The sequence below is a fragment of the Dysidea avara genome, chromosome 3 (assembly GCF_963678975.1).
Source record: "Dysidea avara chromosome 3, odDysAvar1.4, whole genome shotgun sequence".
Taxonomy (NCBI): Eukaryota; Metazoa; Porifera; class Demospongiae; order Dictyoceratida; family Dysideidae; genus Dysidea; species Dysidea avara.
In genome coordinates, this window is record NC_089274.1 from 14,597,811 (window position 1) to 14,619,621 (window position 21,811).

The 21,811-nt window shown below is 37.6% G+C and overlaps 1 protein-coding gene and 1 long non-coding RNA gene across 5 annotated transcripts in view; one reads left to right on the forward strand and one right to left on the reverse strand.

The window, feature by feature from the left end:
- Positions 1 to 19,847, forward strand: part of LOC136249520 (E3 ubiquitin-protein ligase TRIM71-like) — a 27,456-nt gene extending 7,609 nt beyond the window's left edge. Inside the window, exons 2-6 of one of the 4 annotated variants that reach the window (XM_066041560.1) lie at positions 5,068 to 5,528; positions 5,599 to 5,675; positions 6,000 to 6,136; positions 8,344 to 8,589; positions 18,011 to 19,847. In XM_066041560.1, coding sequence (XP_065897632.1) covers positions 5,668 to 5,675; positions 6,000 to 6,136; positions 8,344 to 8,589; positions 18,011 to 19,635 — 2,016 coding nt within the window. In that variant the 5' untranslated portion in view covers positions 5,068 to 5,528; positions 5,599 to 5,667 and the 3' untranslated portion in view covers positions 19,636 to 19,847. Of the gene's footprint in view, positions 1 to 5,067; positions 5,676 to 5,999; positions 6,137 to 8,343; positions 8,590 to 18,010 lie in introns of all 4 variants that reach the window. The other 3 variants (XM_066041559.1, XM_066041557.1, XM_066041561.1) reach the window with 3 other exon arrangements.
- On the reverse strand, positions 5,600 to 6,167 carry LOC136249523 (uncharacterized). The gene is made up of 4 exons (XR_010698245.1): positions 5,972 to 6,167; positions 5,825 to 5,916; positions 5,703 to 5,776; positions 5,600 to 5,641 (listed from the first exon to the last, which is right to left on the reverse strand). It is a non-coding gene; the product is annotated as an uncharacterized lncRNA (long non-coding RNA).
- Positions 19,848 to 21,811: the final 1,964 nt, after the last annotated feature.

Below are 21,811 nucleotides of genomic sequence, written 5' to 3' on the forward strand. Positions count from 1 at the left end.
TTCTTTTTTGAATGGGTTTCTTTTATAAAAAAAAAGTTGCATCTTTTTTCTTTCTTTAAATACCTTTGAGTGATAAATGGTGTGCATACAGTGTTAAATACAGTTTGTTGTTATGCTTACTTGTAAGTTGTTTCTGAGATGTGTATCCTACCTGGCTCTCCACTTGATTCCATGATCTTGGCAATGTCAAGTGTCTCACCGAACAAGCAATAGTGTTTCATCTTTCTGCCCGTCACAGCAGCTACCACTTTTCCAGTGTGTATTCCAATCCGAATCTGTGCAATTTAGAGTACACATACACATTTGTATTACTTTTTATAAATACTTCTGGTGAAGTATCGGCTTCAGCTGGTGACAATATTTCTGCAGTTTTTTCTCGCATGTCAAAGGCAAAGTTTACAATGGCAGTGACTGGATCCATGCCAGTATTTGTGAGCCCACCAGCCACAACGTAAGCATCACCGATCACTTCTATCTGTATAAGTGACACACATATAAGTTCAAAATTTTCTAATAGAGCAATCACCTTGTACAGTTGATATTTTTCAATCAGATGATCGTACAGTGCATACAATTCATTGAGCATTTTTACCACTGCCTCAGGAGTACAGTGGTGGCATAGTGATGTGAAGCCTTTGATGTCATTGGCCAGGATGGTCTTTTCACCTGGCACTTGAATAGCTGTCTGACCTTTCCTCACCTGCTCAAGTGCAAAATCTGGTATCACGCTATACACATATCAAATTATCAACTTTCTGCATTTCACTTTTTAACTGTAATTCTGACTTTTTCAGTTTTATTCCAGCCTGTTCTAGCTGTATCATGTTTTCCCTTTCCTCTTGCATTTGTGAGTGCATTCCCACAATGTCTCCACCTGACCGATCTCTGGTTCTCTCTGTCTTGGTAGCCATTAGCACTGCAATGGTGTTATTTTTTAACAGCTTTACTGGACCCTGCAGCAAAATGTTAGTCTGCTTTCTTGGGAAAAATGTTAAGAACGTATTCTGGTTGAATATCAAATTGTCAAACGTGAAGTCAAGTTCAGGTTTGATCAAAGTGAAGGAATCTGTTACTGCGGAGCCTAACTTGATTTCAGAGAGGAGTCTTGTGATATCATCACCAACGTTTGCTAATATCATGTCACAGTTAAACATGATGTTGTATGGAGCCAGAGCATTAAAAACCTCACAGCTGCAGTATGGCCATTTTGTTGATCCTTTTATAGCTCGAATTGGTCTTATGTCAGACTTGGCACCTGTTGGAAAAGCAATGTGATATACACCTGTCTTAGTACATACTATTGTACCTTTGACAGCAAAGGAGACATGGTAAGTGTTGTGGCCCCATTGGCCATCCTGCCTTGACAGCACTTCTAAGTCAACATTACTATGATAAATTCCCTTAGCAACAGCCTTGACTATTCCTATCACTAGATACTCTAAGCCCTTTCTCTGTGAGTAGTAATGTAGCAGAATGGAGCCATCCTCTTTTGATTCACAATGGAATGAAGGAGCATTCATCTCACTGAAGCTAACTGTCAGGTAAGCATGAAGACTGTCTAAACTTCGTAAAAATGTCTTCAGGTCAACTGCTAGTGTGTTCATTAGTTCACTGTGACCAGTTTTATCGCAAGTTTCATAAAACACGTGTCCAATTCCTTCCAACATTTCATCCAAAGGAACACCTGCATTCAAGCTACAAACAGTTGCCACTATTAAATGTAATTGGTTACCAGTTACTTCCTGTGCTGTCTGTAACAGTGTAACAACTAGACTGTCAGTCACAACTTGAAATTTGTAGAACGTAGCATCATTGCAAATGCCAGCCTTTTGCCTATTGAATCAAATGTACTAATATAGACAATATCATGAATACTTACCTGACTTGGTCCTTGACTACTTCACCAAACCTCCTCTCCAAGTAGATTTCAAACACATGACAAATAAATCCATACTGTATGTTAATCAAAACTTAATTGTTGTACCACGTTTATTATTCAAGTTACCATTCTGCCATAAACTGCAGCTATGTTCTTCACTCCATAATACGAACTGAATTGTTCACAAAGTTACAAAATGTGTAGGAGTTATAAATCACTGCAGCCCATCAGTGTAAGGGTTTTCTCTCTTTATAAAGTTTTCTTTCTTTCAAGTACAATTTACAACAATAGATATCAAAATGCAGGCTTAATTGTAACACTAAACCCTTAAACAATATCAGAGAACTAGAGCTTCAAACCCAATACCACCTTGGTTGTCAAGTACAACTTAAGTGAAGACTAATAAGGAAGTGTATTATCACAGTATGCTTTGCATCTAGTTTTACAATATAAGCTACATAGTTCCCTAAGCCTTTGAACTTTGCTATATCCAATACTGAGAATCCTACTCATTAAAAACTTTTGAAGGACTATTTGTACACTATATATTGACTTGTCATAGCTACTGTCATAGGCGGTGGAAAGAGGGGGGCTAGGGGGCTGAAGCCCCCACCATCAGACAATTATCCTCGTTTAATATTAGAACTTATTACTAGAAATATTAAACGAATGTGGAACCAGACTTACCACAGCACTGGATGACTTCCACAAAGCTGAAATAGCTCAAATAGAGCTTAAAGCAGCTAAAGTCTTCCATGATGCTTCGTGTGAATTACTACCTCAGTTCATCACTGAGTTCCCTGATATTCTAGAAGGCACCATCAGAGAGGTCAAACTGGATTGTGCAATTACTACCAGGAGACTGCAACGTAAGCGAAGCGCCGCAGCCAATCCTGATCAATCTGAAAGGAAGGAGAAAAAAACTGTAAAAACAACACCATCTTGTAAGAAGCCTCTTAAGAAGGTTAAACCGAAAAAGCTGTTTTCAAAAAACTTAAAAGAGAAAAAAGGCTAAGTATATTCACTAGGAAACAACAAAGAAGATATGTTAAACGTATGTATATAAACAATTATAACAAACCATATAACCATGACTCTAGTACATGTATTGATGCCAATTGTATAACTTGTGCCAAGCAGTATGTTACCAACTTGTCAAGCTATACACTATCAGAGACCCAAATTTTCCTACTTAGTAAAGGGTTGAGTTTTGTCCCAACAGCAAGAAATTCTAACCATTTTGAACTATTAAGAGACCTAGATTATTTTTTCCATAAAATATGAAGACTGTCACGGCCTAAAAAACATACAGACCAACATGCTATGGTACCGAAATTCCCTAAACATAAACTTATGAAGAGAAGGTTTGACTATAATAGGGCATTTACATCATTTGCAGATTTAGAAGGAGTTCTTGGTACTGTAAAACAAGAAGTTTCAGAGTTATCTCTTGCAGATAAAGCCAAAGGGAACCTCACTTACAAGGAGCGACAAGCCCTTAAAGAGCTTAAGAATAATTCTGATATTATAATAAATAAATCTGATAAATCAACAAATGTCGTGATTCAAGACAAGTCTACTTACATAAGAGAGGGTCTTGATCATCTCAACGACTGTAATACATATTGTAAGCTAGATGGTAACCCCACAACAAGTATTTGCATGGAGATAAACTCTGTACTTAATAACTATTACAAAAGAGGACTCCTCACTAGACAAATGGTTGAGGCTTGCTCCCCAACTAACAATGCCAGATTAGCCAGACTTTACTTTTAAAGAAAACACACAAGAATCCAATGGGAATTCGACCCATAGTTAGTTGTTGTGACAGTCCTACGGAAAACCTATCACAATTTGTAGACTACTGGCTACAACCAATCATGAAGGCACGTACAACCCTCATATCTTGAGAATTCCACTCAATTAATCAATGAGCTTAGACAGCTTGAGGTCGAACCAAATACTATCTTAGTAACGATAGATGTAAAATCGCTCTATAGATGCATTCCACACTCAGATGGAATAAAAACATGTCTAGAAGCATTAACAGAACTTAAAGTGAGTGACCCATCTCTACCTGATCCTGAAATGTTAGCCAAATTACTTGAAATTGTTCTGACAATGAATACGTTTGAATTTAACAACACTTGTTATCAGCAATTACAAGGCGTCACTATGGGGTCCAAATTATCACCAGCCTATGCAAAAAATTTTATGGGTAGGCTGGAAAAGGATTTTCTATCCCAAGTCGCTTTTAAACCGCTGTACTACAAGCGTTACAGTGACGACCTAATAATACTATGGGAACATACGGAAGATGAACTTAAGAACTTCATTTCTAATTTAAATGCATTCCACCCTACAATTAAATTTACCTATGAATACAGCTACCATAGCATCAACTATCTTGACCTCCAGATACACAAGGGACCTGATTTTTTATCTACAAAAACATTAGATGTCTCAACCTATATTAAACCTACAAATAAGCAGGCCTACATCCATGAAACATCTTTCCATCCCCAAGGTACTAGTAAAGGCGTCATTATTGGAGAAATGAAACGATTCATCAGAACTGATTCGAAACTTGATACATTCTTGGAGTTTAAGAAAAAACATAGAATCAATCTATTAAAGAGAGGGTACTCACATAAAGTCATTCATCAGCAAATGAATAGAGTTAAGTTCTCAAATAGATCTCAAGAGCTTAGGTCACATTGCAAGGTTGGAATTTCTAACAGAATAGCCTTCATTACAAGGTTTTCTAAAGTAGCACCTAAGGTTATGGGAATCATTAAAAAGTAGTGGCCGAACATACAACGGGCCAATTGCTTTAAAAATAATGTTATCCCATTTCCATTCCTCACATTTAGGAAAAATCGCAATCTAAGGTCTCACTTAGTCAGAGCTAAATTAAATGGAGTTGACTGTGATGAGAACTCTCCCCCTCCTATTAAAATGGAAATTAAATAGGCCTCTGTTTATGGTGTATTTTACTTGAACAGATGTAACAACTGTTAGACACTACCCTTACAAACACAAAATAGTGAGATTAACTTGTATCTTTTAATCATATGATTCTATTTTATTCACCCACTAACCTATAAATTAAATCTCGTGCACTATAAAGTACGTAGTTACACATGGTTAACACACGCACACAATAAAACATACCTTTTTTATAATAGCAACCACTTTATTCGTCACGCTTTTCATCATCACTTTGATCCCAGCTGAATGATATGAAACCACGGAAGACTAGATACACGTGATTTCACCAGTCACGTGAGTACACACAGTATCTAATTTCCCTCAAGCCACTGACTACAATTTTTTAAAATCCACAAACTCTCATTGGCCACCCTAGCACATTTGCATAGTTATGCTTTGAACAACCGTTTAAGTTGCTTCATTTTGAACTAAGACTCTTACAAGACAAGCACCTTTATATCAAACTACCAAGCTTCGTATTCTCCTGAAGAGGTATAGTGAATAAGAGTTTTATCTTATCGTAAACTTCCTTCCCCTCTTAGCATTCTACAAAGACCACCCGCTTTGTCGAAATAAATAATTATCGTGTTGCCACTGGAAACCCCTTGGATAACCCCTTCCTAACCACAAATACACGCACGCCGCCGCTTAATTCAAGGTATTCTACAAACATAATTTTTATTTCAACACTTTTCAACATACTTCATTTATTTATTTTTTATCACCAGTTCACCAGTTCATCGTAGAGACTAGCTACTTTCCCCAAGCCAACTAAAATAAAAACAAATTTGGGTAACATGACAAGGTAAGCAATAAATTTATTTCCACTGACCTTAACATTATACATACAGCTCCATACATTCTATTCTTCATTCTTGTGACCTAAGAACATGTCACCTGAGGAAGCTGTCAAAAGCAGAAATGCATTGTGACTAGTATTAAGTTCTTAGTTACCTGACTATTGACAATAATATTGTCAGAGTCTCCTGGAATTCTGAACAACGTCACAGAGTTCCGTCTATCATCTTCTCTCTCACCAATCACCTCTTAACACATATCTTAACTTACTACAGCATTAAAATTAAACATTTTATTATTTACATTTTTTTTCTCTCCACCACATAAGTAGCATTATTGAAGACATGGATAGTAGTCTCCTGGATGTGTCTGCAGATATCATCGGTGAGACCCCCAAGAAGAAGCCTATGTCCCCGAAGTCATTTGCCAAGGACATTGTTGAACGCCTGGCAATAGTAACACCATCAGGTAGAGTTGATGCCGCCGAATTCTTAAGTTCCAACACCCCCCCCCCCCCCCCCCCCCCCCCCAGTTATATCAATTATTGTCTGAAAGTAAAGTATCCATTACGCTTCATTGTCAGCTATGTTCAACCTGTTATACAGCAGTATGAATCAAGAACCGTTCGAAAAGCACCTCTGCAATCGAAGTAGTCACTATGAAAAATATTGACGATTTCCGCTACCAAGGGAAGCCATCATGTGCTACCGCCAAATTGACACTTTTTGCTGTCAGCAAAGATACACAAAGGAGGACCATGAAGAATGCATTGTATGAACTGTGGTATGCCAAAAGGCACCTTTCGGGCTGAAGCAACGTTGAACAGTGAAAAAAAATCAAGCCCATAGCCTTAGCCATTATCAAGTTACACTTGTCTGAAGGCATCAGTCAGTTACTCAATCAGTAAAAAATTCTGTTAAATAATTAAAAAAAATTCCATAGCAACTGGTTGGAATATTTTAGGTCGATCTGAAGGCTTGTTTGGGCTTAGTTTTACCTAACCAATACAGCCTCATTGTCGTCTGGAAAAAGGGAGGCTGGTTTTTGGGTGTTGTTTTTTCATGGGCCATGCCTACACCTTTGTGGTCCCTACTATACAGTACTATCGTATTGCATGATTAGAGTAGGGACAATGTAGTATCACAATAAGAAGTACTGAAACAAGCTGGATTGGAGTAGTATGTAATGTCCAGTTGCTGTAAAACAATCAGAAGCAAATATCCCTACTGTGCTGTTGAGATTGAAATGCATAGTAGGGATATTTGCTTCTTATTGTTTTACAGCAACTGGACATTACACAAGTACATGAAAAAATTTGGAATTTTCAACTAGAATTGGGACAATAGTACATTGGTAAACAGTACTGAAACAAGTTGGAGTAGTCCATGATATTAAATCACAGTAAAACAATAAGAAGTGTTATGTCCCTACTGTGCATTTTGTGTACTTGTTGAATAGCTCTGGAAGTTTGGAATCTGGGCAGGGGCGGAGAAATAGGGGGGGCAGAGGGGGAAACTGCCCTCCCACTTTCAACAGTGGAGGGGCAGTGCCCCCTCACGTTTTCTAATGCTCAGTTGCCAAAGTAAAGCAACCACTGTAGTCATTAGCCAACTTACTTTACCTTGATTTACTGAGATTTGTAATAGCTAAAGGTTATGCATGAATGGAATACTGTATGAACCAGTGCTGGGAATGCAGAAGATCGATATACTCTAATAGAGCAGTCACCTAACTACTCTAATAGAACATTCAGCGGAATCAGATGAGTTGATCCTGCTATGCAATTAATTCAATATGTCTCCATTAACACATATATCTCCATTAACACATATATCTCCATTAACACATATATCTATACATAATCAAGAACATGAGTTGATCTGAAATGCCTTCAATCACTGGTTGTACAGTATCTTAATGATAGTCATTGCCATATTCAAGTACACATGTACCACTAAAAATGCTCTCAGATTCAATCTCGAAGCATTCAAATTTCAAAATTTTCCTGTGGGGGCAAGCCCCAGACCCCCTAGTATGGATATGCTTCGCATGCTTTGCACACTAAGGTGCAGTTAATGATTTTAAAACACTTTGTAACTTACAGCCATCCCACATGACTTGCGCCCCCACTTTTGAGTACTGTTCTCCGCCCCTGAATCTGGGGGTATTGCCCCCAAACGTTGTAGCTTTGTTAACTTAAAAAAAAAGTAATATTAGTTGCACACATAAACATTCCCCAAAACATCAAGTTTTAGGTTTAACCCCCATAATGAGTTTTATATATAGAATAGTACATAAAATTATAGAATGCCAGTAGAGGTAAAGGATTTAATTTCATCACTGCTACATACATTGCTTTTTTTTCTTAAGGTCTAACATAAAATCCTGTTGAATGTTCTATTACAGGAGTTACGTAATTACCTCTCAATAGCATTAATAATAAGTCTCTTGGCCATGCACCTGATTCAGCTTTCATTGATTATAGAGCAATATTTTAGGAGAACTGTTATTAACTTTTGTGTATTTGTGTGATTATTCTTTAGTTAATATAATAGCTAATTCACCATGTAGTACACTTTTTACATAGTGACCCTGTAAGTAGAATGCCAATATGTATGTTTGTAGCTTATAGCCAACATGAGCATTCATGAAATTGTATATCAACAATTTTTCAGGAACAGGGGTTCCATTGTTGAGGGATCTCCAAAATCATGTCACTCCACAATATGCCGCTTATTGGAGAAAGATAGGAGTGCAGTTAGGCCTACTCAGTGGAGCACTTGACATCATAGAACATGACAACCATCATAAAGCAACTCCTTGCTGTGATGCTATGCTGAGCAAGTGGCTTGAAGTGGACCACACTGCAACCTGGAGTAAACTAATAGATGTCATCCAGTCACCTGCTGTCTCCCATTCAGGTACTATACCCTGCATAGAGCTATGTAACTTAGTATTAACACTGCACTGTTAATATAGGGGTGTAATTGTAACACTTTTATGGGGTGTTCACTCTACTGTTTTAAAACTGCACCTTGTGGTGTTTTTAAAAAGTAGGGTGCCGGAATAACACTCCACAGTGCTCTGCAACACTTTCTATGTAGTAATATGGTCACTCTTTCATGGTGTTGTTGTAGTGGCTTTTGTGCGATGTTATGGAACACTCTTATGCTGTTATGAACCAACTTTTACAATGTTATACTACACTCTTATTAGACTGTGGACTTGTGGTAGCATCTTGTGCTATGCTTCGCTGAGTGCTTTATTAGCATCGAGGCCAAGCGCCGAGTACTTAATTTTTCATATAGCACTCGTGGCTATGCTTTAACATATACCTACAAGGTCCTATTTTAAACATGCAACTCCGTAAGTGTTGCATAGCACTACAGAGGTGCTACCACACTTGATGCTAATATAGCACTCGGCTTCCCCTTGTGCTTTATTAGCATCTTGGCCACGCGCCTCGTACTTTATTTTTTATATAGGATGAGCAAGGCAATGCTTTAAATGATTTATGGAACTTTCTAGTCGTGTAGCTCCACCATACACTAGGACTTGCAGTTAACGCATGTTGCACGAATTATTAGCAGCCTGAACAGCACGCAACTAGTTTAACAAAGTAACTCAAGCATATTTCACCATAGTTTGGCATGGTAGACGCTCATCGCATCTTTTGGTAGGTTTTGCTTGCAACCCACAATCGATTCTATTGTGAATCACATGGTGAAATATTTCTGTGATATCTCCAGGACTTGTCCGTTTACATTAACAAACGTAACAGCAATGTTACCTTCTCTCACCCATCATCGAAGCATTTAGGTATGTCAATAAAAGTAATCCAGTAGTAGCACTCGTGTTGACTGGGGTGATTGACCACTCAGCACGGTGAAGGCTATCAGCCTTCACTGGCTTGGGTGATTAGTCATACTGGCGAGAGCACCACAGGCTATTATTAGCCTGCACTAGAGTACGTGGGAAACTGTGCTTTATTACCCACAAAGAGTGCTTTATTGCATGGCAAAGTGCTAAACTTTGCGGTGCTTTTAGCACTCTTTGCTGTACAAGAGTGAAAGCACTCTCTGCCGTGCAATAGCTGCCATAGACATTAATAGACTCCAGAATTAAGTATAGAGTGTTGTCAGCCTATAGAGGTGTTGATAACCATAAAGTTTTGCATCAGTCTGAAGCGCTGTACCACCTTTTACTGACGTGATCTTTTAATTTGGTGGTGTTGATTGCAACAAGTGTTCTTGTAGTAACTAATCCTTAAATTGTGGTCACAACCAGAGTGAATTATAACGGTTGGCCATTGGACATTTACCAACCAATTAGCTCAAAGACCCCGGCCCCTATTTGGTGATTATTAGTTTCTCATCCGGTATTTTTAATTATTATGATGCAGGCAGGAGGGCATTACCATTAGGCCATTATAATATTTATACACTAATGTACAGATCTTGTCCAAATCATCTTTCTTTCCTCGCACAAATTTGCATTGGTTTTTAGCTGCAATCATGCTCTATCGACTTAATCATAGTGGGATTTTCAGTTGACTGTTGAAAAACAGAATCCACTGCAGTAATTTGCCAAGGAAAATGGCAATGCATAGTGCACTGTAGTGTTAATCATACAGTACGATAGTAACTGTATAGTAGGGACCACAAAGGAGTAGGCGTGACCCACAAAATAATATCACCCAAAAATCAGCCTCAATTTCCCTTACAATGATGAGGCAGTATTGGTGAGGTAAAACTAAGCTTTCAGATCGACCCGAAACGCTTTCAACAAGTTGCTACGGAATTTTAAATGTTTTTTATTCAACAGAATTTTCTACTGACTGACTGAGTAAGTAACTGACTGACTGACTGACTGACTGATGCCTTCAGACAAGCGTAACTCGATAACGGCTAAGGTTACGGGCTTGATTTTTTCACTGTTCGACATCGCTTCAGCCCGACAGGTGCCTTTTGGCATACTGCAGTACGTACAATGCATTCTTCATGGACTTACCAGTGTCCTCCTTTGTGTCCCATTCATCTTTGCTGACAGGGAAAGGTGTCGATTTGGCGCAAGCACGTGATGGCTTCCCTTCGAAACGGAAATCGTCCGTATTTTTCATCGTGGCTATTTTGATATGCAGAGGTGCTTTTCAAACAGTTCTTGATTCGTACTGCTGTGCAACAGGTTGAACATAGCTGACAGCAAAGCGTAATGGATACTTCACTTTTCAGATGATAATTAATATGATTGGGGCGCGCGGCACGATTTCTTTCTTTTGGTATGCATGGATTGTGGAGGTGCTTTTTGAACAGTTCTTGATTCGAAATGCTGTGTAATGGGTTGAACATAGCTGACAATGAAGCGTAATGAATACTTCACTTTTCACACGATAATTGATATAGCTGGGGCGCGCGGTGCCTTTTCAGATGCGGTATGCATGGGTTCACCAGTCATAATAAAATTATTTGCAAAAAAAGTTAACAAGTACTCGAAAAAATTAGAAATTTTCAACTAGAGTAGGGACCATAGCACATCGATAAAAAGTACTGAAATAAGTTGGAGTAGTCCATGATATTAAATCACTGTAAAACAATAAGAAGTGTTATATCCCTACGGATATAACACTTCTTATTGTTTTACAGTTATTTAACGGATATAACACTTCTTATTGTTTTACAGTGATTTAATATCACGGACTACTCCAACTTGTTTCAGTACTTTTTATCGATGTGCTATGGTCCCTACTCTAGTTGAAAATTTCTAATTTTTTCGTGTACTTGTTTTATAAAAATACCATCTAGTTTCAATGCAAATTGGTATCACGTGTTCTACTGAGCATGCACAGAGTAAATAATGGCTTACCATGGGGGTGGACTAAGAAGGATGTGGGCAGTGGATGAGAAACTAATAATCACCAAATAGGGGCCCAATTACCTACTGAACCAGTCAAGGATGGCTGACCGCTTTCCGCTAAAAAGATCGATGTACTCTAATAGAACAGTCAGCAACTCTAAAAAAATAGAGCAGTCGATTAGCTTTGTAGCTAAAAGGTTCAAAAATGCAAAAAAAAAATTATGACTTGAGGAATCGAACCTATACCTTTCAATGAAGTCCAATCTGCTGTTATCTGCACCATTCTACCACATGTTCACACACTGTTTTAGTGGCTTCTAAAGGGGTTTTAAATGTTTTGCAGTATATGACCATAATTGATATCTAATCCAAAACAGCCAAGCTGTAAAAAAAGAGTGCGGCCCTCAAAAAGGCTATGGTGAAAAAAGATGTGAAATCCAAGGTGGCGGCCAAGAAATGGCTGCGATGGTAGGTTAATGGTAAAAATTTTAATAATGACAATTCAGGTGAATTTTGTGCCAATTGACCAAGCGGCACCAAAATTCACCTGAATTGTCGTTATTAAAATTTTTACCATCACAGCCATTTCTTGGCCGCCACCTTGGATTTCACATCCTTTTTCACCACAGCCTTTTTGAGGGCCGCACTCTTTTTTTACAGCTTGGCTGTTTTGGGTTAGCTTCTTTTTGTATTTGTATATCCCAAAGCCGGCCTATGGTTGGCTTTGGGACTTTTTTAACATATCTTTTTTCTTTACCACAGGAAGAAGAAAAGATGAAGCAGATGTACTTTAAATATTTCTGATTTTATCAGTAAAAGTACATATTATATATATATATGTATATAATACATATATTTATTACAGAACTCTCCATGGTGGTTTCTTTGTAACTGAACACTCTACAAGGTGACTTCTTCTAGCTTCTCTCTCTACAGGGTGAATTGGTTGTAGCTGAACGATCTACAAGGTAACTTCTTCTAGCTGATCTCTCTACAGGGTAATTTGTTTGTAGCTGAATTCTGTACGGGTGATTTGTTTGCAGCTGAGCTCTTTACAGAATGGTTTCTTTGTAGCTGAACTATCTACAAGGTAACTTCTTCTAGCTGATCTTTCTACAGGGCAATTTGTTTGTGGCTGAATTTTCTACAGGGTGATTTCTTTGCAGCTGAACTCTCTACATGGTGGTTTCTTTGTAGCTGAACTCTCTACAAGGTAATTTCTTCTAGCTGATCTCTCTACATGGTGGTTTGTTTGTAGCTGAACTCTATACAAGGTAACTTCTTCTAGCTGATCTCTCTACAGGGTGATTTGTTTGCAGCTGAACTCTTTACACAGAATGGTTTCTTTGTAGCTGAACTCTCTACCAGGTAACTTCTTCAAGCTGATGTCTCTACAGGGTCACTAGTTTGTAGCTGAATTCTCTACATGGTGGTTTTCTTTGTAACTGAACTCTCTACAAGGTAACTCCTTCTAGCTGATCTTTCTACAGGGTGATTTGTTTGTAGCTGAATTCTGTACAAGTGATTTGTTTGCAGCTGAGCTTTTTACAGAATGGTTTCTTTGTAGCTGAACTCTCTACAAGGTAACTTTTTCTAGCTGATGTCTCTACAAGGTCACTGGTTTGTAGCCGGAACTCTCTACGTGGTGGTTTCTTTTGTAACTGAACTCTCTACAAGGTGACTTCTTCTAGCTGATCTTTCTACACGGTGATTTGTTTGTAGCTGAACTCTCTAAGAGGATACTTCTTTTAGCTGATCTCTCTACAGGGAGATTTGTTTGTAGCTGAACTCTCTACATGTGGTTTGTTTGCAGCTGAACTCTCTACATGATGGTTTCTTTGTAGCTGAACTCTCTACAAGGTAACTTCTTCTAGCTGATCTCTCTACAGGGCAATTTGTTTGTAGCTGAACTCTGTACATGGTGGTTTCTTTGTAGCTGATGTCTATACAGGTTACTTATTTCTAGCTGATCTCTTGAATTCTCTTCAGGGTGACTGCTCTATTAGGATGACTGCTCTATTAGAATATCTCGATCTCGCACTTGCTACACAAAGTTGGATTTCGTGTTATAACTCCGTGGCTTTATGTCTGATTCTTATACACCATTGAAGAGCCTTTCTAAGATGATTACTCCATCTATGCAGCGATTTTCAAAGCATTACCCCAAGCAGTTTATCTGGTAGGCGTGGCAAGCAATCGTTTTTTATTAGCTAATCTCGATTGCATAATTGTTACACACTGTTGGTTTTTTCGTTGTATCTTCCTGGTTTTTAGCTCCATTTCTTTCAAACCACAAAAGGTTTGAGGTTCAATAGTTAACCTATTCACCCACCGATTTTCAGCTTCTTCCCATACGCGGTTTACCCTGTAGGCGTGACAACATATTGGTGTTATTTTTCGTGAATAATCGTTCATAACTCTTTGCCTGTTTATCGTATTCCTGCCAAAGTTGGTACTGAGATGCGCCTTTATATCCCCCCTTGTGTGTGCCAAATTTCAAGGCAATCGGATATGGCATTCGCATTTTATAGCAGTTTTTGTAAGTGTGCGAAAAAAGGAAGAAAAATAAGAAAAAAACGAAGAAACTAAGCCAATTTTTGAAGTCGCATATCTCGGGAACGCTTGAAGCGATTTCGCTCAAATTTGGAATGTGGAGTGCTGAAGTTGGAGGGAGTGTCCACAGCAAAAATTGTCTTGTTTCATCAAGGCAGCACAGAGCTACGAAGGTGCGAAAATTGCGTTTTCTTTCTTCCTGTCAATATACTCACGGGTGTTGCGCGCTGGCTTTTTGGGCCGCACGACACACTACCGTGTGTCTTGATAAATACATGTCACATAACATCATGTTGGATAATTTCATGTCACATCATCTTAATGTTGTTATTACAGATTTATTATGTATGTGGCTTAACAATGTAACAGTGCATGGCTTCTGAAGGAGTTTTGGGTGTCAAAATACTCACATCCAAACTTTGAAAATCTTAGGGGTATGCCCCAACTTGGCATGCTTACACATGCTGCTAAACATTGTCAGATCAGGCAACTTTGACTTTGATCTGACATAATGTCAGATCAATGAAGACTGGTTATAATCCTCTCTAGTCATAACCTATTGACACACAGCGCTACAGAGCAAAAAGGGGTATTACAATGCATCATTAATTGTAATAGAATAGATGCAATCATAGCTCCTTGACATAAGGTGCTACAGAATTAAAGGGGTGTTGCAATGCATCATTTTGGGGCATTATAGAATAGGTGCAATCGTAGCTCCCTGACACATGGTGCTACAGAACTAAAAGGATGTCGAAATGCATCATTTTTTGGGTGTTACTAAAGAGGTGTAATTGTAGCTCCCTGACACATGGTGCTGTAGAACTAAAAGGGTGTTGCAACTAGAGCTCAGCGGTATTGAAATTTGAATACACAGTATTAGTAACAGGAAAATATCGCAGTATATCGATATATAGTTAGCTTGTTATTGTAACTATTGCATCATTTCTTGGGTCTGGTATGAAGCAATATCATCCCAAAAACCAAAAATATATATATAGTTCAGTACAAGTAAACATGTGTTGTAATGTGACAACCTCAAGTTTTTGTTTATGGCGTGTCTGCTAAACCATCAACAAATCGGATAATTAAACACCAAAGGCTGGGTTAAAAGCAATCCTATACCAGTATTCATTGATATACCGGTATTTCGATATATTGGTTATCAAATGCTGTCACGGTATGATAATCTGTTTTGATAATTTATCACGATAAATGGTATTACCGATATATCGCAGAGCACTAGTTGCAACACATCATTTTGGGGTGTTATGCAGCACCCATGAGTGTGGCTGTAACCCTGTTTTGCTCTCATAAGTGCAGTCACAATACCCTATTACTTTTCCAGTTAAACAGGGGTGTTTCAAGTACACCCAAATTTTAACAGTGTGTATAGCCAAAATGCAAACATGAGGTTCAAATATGACAACAGAGATATAGCTGGGGTGATACAATGTTATGTTTATTAGCTGTGTGTGAATTGCCACTTTTAAGCTATATGCAAGTATATATGTAAACCTCTTATAGTGGATAATTTCCCTATATATAGAACTAGTCACCACATTTACAGAGAACTGATCAGAGGTTGAGTTGGTAGTTGGCTTTCTTTTTGCTACCATGCATTTTAATATGAACTTTCAGTTTTGTTACTTTTTATAGGGGAAATTTTGTGGTTAGGAGTTCACAATTAGTTACTCTGCCTTGTTAACTGCCTCACAAGTTTACTTCACAGTCTTATTTTACGAAATTCAGGAAACGCACTAAGCTAAAATGATCATGGAAATATATATCAAGCATACAGGTTACTATCATCAGGGTATATATATATATAGTAGATGTGTGTATATACCCTTTCTATTTTCACCTGTGTTACATTGTTACACATGCACAACCACAGTACTTGCAATTGCTGGTAAATGCATACATATCAGGCACAATATACATACACCCTTACTTTAGAATGTGTTCAAGCTGTTCCGATCACTTTAATAGTTTTATCATGTCATTTTGAGCTAGTCAGGGGAGGCACAAGGCAATTTAATTTAAATATACTTGCTGACTCTAATAGATCTAGAGTAGTTAACAATGCAACACTAAAAGTTGTATAGGTATGATAGAGAATCCTCCCATGTGAATATATACTTGTAGCATGCTACTACTACAGATGCAAACCTTCCTACAGAGTTCAGTTATGTATGTCAGTATACATCATTTGGAACAAAATAATGTATGCACACTTAGACTACTCCCATGCACTGATCTATATGCACCTTATATTTTATTGTTATAAGAACTTTACAGTTACCATCACTAAAGGCCAACAGCAGCTTGTCCAGCAGCCTTTGAATTACCTTACCTAAAAAATAAATAGCATGGTATATGGTGTCAGATTTATACAGTTGTAAAGCTGACCTACATTGATTACAGTTGCTTTATATATGTAAAATTGGAGTTTTCAACTAGCTGAAACAAGCTGGAATACTGAACAATATTAAATCACAGTAAGACAATAAGAAGTGTTATATCCCTACTATGCTCAAGATACCATAATGGAAATGCACAGTAGGGATATAACACTTCTTAATGTTTTACTGTGATTTAATATCGTGCACTACCCCAGCTTGCTTCAGTACATTATATCGATGTGCTATAGTTCCAGCTCTAGTCAAAATTTCCAAATTGTTTTGTGTACTTGTTTGTTAACTTTTTTTGGTAAAATAAAATTATTGTGACTGGTGAACCCGTAATGGATACTGCATCAAAAGAAAAATGGTGCATTTACCAATTATCGTCTGAAAAGTGTAGTGCTACCACGATATAGAAAAACTCTATATCACCAAGGTTTATATTATCACGATATAGAACTAACTGTAACATTTACAAGACAAACGTATACACACTCTTCATTGTAAGTTTAAATTTAAGTTGGATGTATACCACAAGCAAAAGCCACTCTTGTTTATCAGGTTTTAAATGCATTTTGCTACTGCTTTACAGTTGAGACTAGTGGCTGGTACTACACAGAAACCTTAAAATCTCCCAGTTTACTTTGGGGTTGGCTTGTTTACCACACTACACCATCAACACACAACTTAATTAAATGCCAAATACCATATGTCTGGCTTCCCCAACATCATTATACTAAGCAGCACCACTATTGTGCAACCATCGATATAACTGATTAGCTATATCATATCATATCACCACCTTGTTATATCGATACTATTGATGTATCGATATATCGTGGCAACACTAGAAAAGTGGAGTATCCATTACGCTTTGTTGTCAGCTATGTTCAACCAGTTACACAGCATTACGAATCAAGAACTGTTCGAAAAGTACCTCTGCTAGCCACTATGAAAATATGGACAATTTCTGTTATGAAGGGAGCCATCACGTACTACTACCAAATCGACACCTTTTGCTGTCAGCAAAGATGAATGAGAGGACACTGGTAAGTCCATAAAGAATGCATTGTACATACTGCAGTATGCCAAAAGGCACGTGCCCGGCTGAAGCAGTGAAAAAATCAAGCCAGTAGCCTTAGCCGTTATCGTTGTCTGAAGGCATCAGTCAGTCAGTCAGTCAGTCAATCAGTAAAAAATTCCATTTAATAATTTTTTTTAAAAATCCGTAGCTACTTGTTGAAAGCATTTCGGGTCGATCAAAGCTTGTTTGGGCTTAGTTTTACCTAACTAATTATAATACTGCCTCATCATCATCAGAGAAAATTGAGGCTGGTTTTGGGTGAGCCACACCCAAACCTTTGTGGTCCTTACTATACAGTACTATTGTACTGTATGATACTTAATACCCTGATGTGTACCACAATTGATGTATTCTGTATAACTGCTCCTACATATCTGGTAATCGAATGCCTTACATAAGGTTATCAATATATACAAATATGCATAGTGTCCGATTTTTGTTTTGTAGCTACTGAACTGCCAACTGCCATGGACACTACTGAATTGATAATGGAACCTGATGATGAAATAGAAGAAATGAGCAAGAGACTGACTGAAGCTCATGACAACATAGGAGATATGATGAAGAAGATAGAAGAACAAGGTGGTGAAGTGAACAAGGAAATTGATCAGCGTTATGATGAACTAGTTGAGAAGTTGATGAAACAAAAAGATCAAGTAAAGCTGCAGGTAACTGACGCAGTGACACAGAAAAAGCAGACACTGGCAACACAACTACATGAAGTGGAGTCAGTGCAAGAGGAAGTACAAGGTTTTAAAATGATGAATGATTCTTTGAAGGCTTCTAAACATGATGATTCCTATGCAAAAAACAAACAAATTGTTACCAAACATTTTCAAAATGTAAAATCCATCTATCGCAAATTAAAGTTTCAAGCCAAAGAAATGGGTAGAATTACAGTCGTTCCTAACAAATTCACACTTCCCAGTATATGTCACCTCTCTGAAGATTTGAATTCCTCTTCATCCAACTATACTTTTTTATTCCCAGATTATATCTGTGCAAATGTAAAAGTTGAGGCTACACTTTTAACAAAGAGTTCAAAAAAATCCCATGGTGAACAGGTTTCTGTTCAATTAGAAACTAGTACAGGAGAGGTAACAGCTGCAGATGTTCAAAACAACAATGATGGTAGCTATGCTGTTTCATTTGTTGGTAAACAAGTTGGAAATGCTAGGATAATGGTAACTGTTGATGGGAAGCAAATTAAGGGAAGTCCCTATAGCATTGTTTTGTGCAAGAATTATAAAGCATTAAACTTACCTAGCAAAGTGGTTAGGGATAGCTTAGATAAACCATATGGTATTGCATTTGGCTGCTGTGGTGTATGGGCAGTAGCTGACCAAGGTCACCAATGCGTATATGTGTTCAATAGCAAAGATCAGCTAGCAAGGAAGATTGGTAAATATACTGGGAATTGTGAAATAAATTATTGCTATGGAGTTGCTTTTGATGCTGACAATTACCTGTATGTAACTGATGGCAATGTCATAAAGAAGTTTGACATCAATGGTAACTTCCTTATACAGTTTGGAAGCTCAGGAGATGGCCAGCTGAAGTTTTCAAAAGGTATCACAACACATGATAATAAGGTGTATGTTGCTAACACTGGTAACAAGTGTATATCAGTGTTCCAGTGTGATGGTCAGTTCTGTGCTTCCTTTGGTTCTTATCATTTGTCACAGCCATCTGATGTAGTAGTTAATGTCAACAATCAAGTTCTAGTTACTGATTCTTCGAGGTGCCGCATATGCATATTTACTCTTGATGGGACCTTTGAACGCTCTTTTGGTCCATCAATACCAAATGACACTAACCTGAGAACTCCTTGTAGTCTTGCCACTGATAAATATGGATTTATCTTTGTGATTGACGGTGGCAAATTTGTGACTGACAGTCAATGTTGTGTTGTTGTCTTAGATCAACATGGTAACTTCATCCACTCTTTTGGATTCTGCGACTCTTTTATGGGTATGTCTAATTATTGCTATGGGATAGCTGTTAGTCTAGATGGTAGCATATATGTTAGCGATCGCAGCAACAAAAAGATTCATATCTTTTCTTACTTTTAAATTATGTTTGTATACATACATTTAATATTAATTTTGTTTCTGGAGGAGGTAAAATATTTTTCACTCAGTTTTATACTGTACTACAATACTAAACTGTTATACTATATGCTTACACTTGTATATGTATGTAGTTAGATTGCACACTTTCACACACTACATGTATTGTACAAAATAAATTTATCCCTTACTCATTTGTATTTGTCTTTGATTGACACAGCACAAATGAACCCATCTTACAGGACACCCGTGAATTAAGGAGTACTTCTTTATAAAGAATATCCATCTGACCCAAAATCAACGGCATTACTTGTGTATACTTTGTATACCACTTCATTAAGGACACCAGGGGCATATACAGGATTTTTCAAAAGTGGTTTCCAATGAGTTATAGGTGCAGAAATCTGGGGGCACACTGACAGATTTGGCAACAAAATACTTCAAAATTAACTGATTTTAGTATAAATATTTTCTTGGTTCCCTTAAGTCCCTGCCTTATTTTATGGGTAGGTATTGTACAAATTCTCCAAATACAATTATGCTTTAAATTTCAAGGTATAGCTAGTCTTACATTTATATTATGATTACCCATTTAGATTTTCTGTTATGAATGTTCTATTAGAATAGTTTGACTGCTCTATTAGAGTATCTCAATCTTTACAAAGGATTTTCAATGCATACCCTTGTTCTCCCTTAATCCACAAGTTTCTGTTACACTGTAGCTATGTTTACATACTGCCCTTCCCTGTTCCCATTAATATTCTTTGATTTGTGCATGTAAGATAGTCTGGTGGTCAGTGCATGGTCTTGCTGCAAGCCCACAAGGTCAAATTTCAGAAGAGGTTTCAGAACTCCCCTATCCAAATACACCCCTGGACACAAAGGATAAAAATATAATCATTCCCTATAATGGTATTCATATTTGAGGCATGCCACTGTCACTAGCATGTAATAGCAAAACGTCTCCTCAACATTTTCCTCCATTATATTTTTACAATTTATTTATTGGAGAACTTACATTAAAACTTTCACAATGCATAGAGTACATAACTTAAATACTTTGTATAAACAACTCAGCTAGGGTTTGACAAGAGGTATGGACATGGAATACCGGCAAGAGTCTGAGAGGAGGAAACTGTTGTTGTTTTGTAAACCATACACTCTTTAAAAATCTACTATAACACTTTCTGACATCAGCAGCTACAGCTGTATGAACAGTCACAGTTCAGAATCAAAGCTTGCATTTGCAAGTCAATGTCTTAAGCATACCTTCTATCAAAATGGAATGCACATGAAAAATTCTTTCATCACAGTATATGTAGAGGAGGAGGAGGAGCTATTGACTTAAACAATTCTTGTACCATATTTTTTTGGTAATTACTCAATACCATGGTGTCTGTTATTGCCAATAAAGCCAGGTATGGTGGAGCTATGATGGCCAGTAAAAACAGTATATAGTTCTATGTCAACAGTAGCATTCAGCAATAATACAGCAACATCTACTAGAGGTGTTATAACTACACTTATAGACAGTAATTTCAATGTCTCACTTAGTGCATGCCTCTCAGTAGCAACATTCTAATTCACCAACAACTTTTTATTTACTTATTAAGGCTTTACAGCACAAGTGCTGAAGGTCTGTAGGACACCTAGTCCTACAGCCCGTGTAACATTGTTACAGAAAGTGTGTTTGAAAAGGTGGAGAAAGGAGAAAAATCCATGACTGGACCTGGGCAGCCTTGAACCTGCAGCCATCCAATTATTCTTTTGCTAAGCAAAGGAGGGGAGCTATTGATTCTGCCACTAAATCTTATCTATTGTTTCATGGAATAAGGCCAAGTTAAAGATTATGTTGGAGGAGCTGTGACTTCTTGTAACTCTAACATTTAATTCCACAGTGTCATTCAAAACCAACAGTGCAAATACTACAGGAGGGGCTATATTCCACAGTAAACTGTGTTATCTCATTCCATGTACTGTTTAACAATAATAATTCCACAAGAAGAGCGGGACTGTTGATTCATTGATTTCATTTGATGATAATTCAAGTGTGGCATTCATGCAAACCCACTGATACAGCTGAGGAGCACTTCAGAGTGATATTACTAATTCTGGTATTCATTTTGGGGATACTTGGTCACACATTTTGTACCAGCACTGTGAAATTAGAGGAGGTATA